The sequence below is a fragment of the Apis dorsata genome, unplaced genomic scaffold (assembly GCF_000469605.1).
Source record: "Apis dorsata unplaced genomic scaffold, Apis dorsata 1.3 scaffold_44, whole genome shotgun sequence".
In the NCBI taxonomy this organism is placed as follows: Eukaryota; Metazoa; Arthropoda; class Insecta; order Hymenoptera; family Apidae; genus Apis; species Apis dorsata.
Window position 1 is genome coordinate 1,698,884 of NW_006263346.1, and position 1,681 is coordinate 1,700,564.

A 1,681-nucleotide genomic window follows, 5' to 3' on the forward strand; every position below is an offset into this window, starting at 1 on the left:
ACAGCAACTTACCATACGCCAGGACTTCGATGGTACTTCACGTTCTAGCTGCTCGTTTTTCTCGTCGTTCGTTGTTTCTAGGAGAATCTATGATATCTACGAATACCCTAGGCGTTTTAAGGAAGAGATGCAAATTTTGAATTATCCGAATAATTTCTTTTCTTCTCTTTGTGTTTTCTTTCTTTCATTCTTTCTTTCTTTTTTTTTTTCTTTTTTTTTTAAGTAGTAGTATTCTGATTTAAGTATTTTCATTTGTCTTGTTTCGCAAAATATAATGATATAGTAGTATATATAATAGCTTGAAATTTTTTAAGATCAATAAATTGAAATTAATTAGGAAATTGTGCTATAAGAATTATAATCAATTAAGATTATTTAAATGATAGTTAAGGATATTTGACATTCTAACTAATTTGAAACTAGTTGAGGTTATCCATTGTTTAAAAAAGGTTATTAGAAATCACTTGATTAAATATAGATTATTCATTTCCATTATTGGTTAAAAGATTATAGAAACTTTCAAGATGATCCAATATACATATCATTATTAATTAAGATTATTTTTCTTTTCTTTTACATAAAATGATTACATACATGATTTAGATAATGTTTTCATCGATTTTGATGAAATAATTTTTCTATTACGTTTAAAAATAATATACAGTGTACATTATTGATAACTTTAGTGTATTTTTAAATATTTTTCATATAAATTTTGAAATATTTATTCTCATATTTAAATATTTTAGAAATTGACTTATCAAAAATATCGTAATCCAGGAATATCATAATAAAACTTAAATTTTAACATACAAAGTATTTTTGTTTCTTATTTCTTTTATTTTGTATATATATATATCTTTGTTTTGAACTTTATTTTTCATTGATATAATATGATATATATACTTATATCTTTAAACTTATATTTCTCAATTTATTCAATATAAATACTTTTTCTAGTGATGTATTTAATTACAAGTTTAACTAAATATACATTTTTCTCTTTTTTACAGCTCGGCTTCGACGGTCATGTGAGGACTATCCTACCATCAGCTAATGGAATAAGCAATATTCCGGGTGGTAAACCGTATGTAACTTCAATTAAAATCTTGTTTTTTAAGCATTGATCCCATTATTTTTAATAGAAACTAAAAAAAAAAATAAATAAAAAAATTATCATATGAAATAAAACTTTTTTATGAATGCTTATAATTGAATTATTTACTTCAGAAAAAAAATCAATCCAAATAAGTACTTACATGTTTCAAAATCAAAATTTTTAAATTCAACAATGAATTCACTAATTTCTATTTTTCCTATATATGTATTTAATATATACTTTTATATATTTTATATAATATTTTTATATAACATTTCGATGAATAAAGAAATCAATCATTTATGAAATTTATTATATACGATCACTGCTTCTGAGCATTACTGAAAAAATTAACCCACTACCGATGCATACATAACCTAGAAAGTATATGATGCATTATCGTTTCAATGGCTGTTTTTTGCCTCGATACGAACTTTTAAATAATCGAAGACATTCTATTACGTAAGGATAGAGGTATTAATGTTTTGCATTCCATCGTAGAGCGTACTCGTTCCATATGAACGGCGAGGGTCAGCTGCAGCCAGTGCCATTCCCCACGGACGCTCTTATAGGACCGGGAAT

At 24.8% G+C, this 1,681-nt stretch overlaps 1 protein-coding gene across 1 annotated transcript in view; it reads left to right on the forward strand.

Moving 5' to 3' along the window:
• The window catches only part of LOC102675118 (protein groucho-like), a 7,782-nt gene that overhangs the window by 2,396 nt on the left and 3,705 nt on the right, over positions 1-1,681 (forward strand). Inside the window, exons 5-7 of the mRNA XM_031514370.1 lie at positions 1-32; positions 1,014-1,091; positions 1,601-1,681. Of these exons, the coding sequence (XP_031370230.1) occupies positions 1-32; positions 1,014-1,091; positions 1,601-1,681 (191 nt within the window). The remainder of the gene's footprint in view (positions 33-1,013; positions 1,092-1,600) is intronic.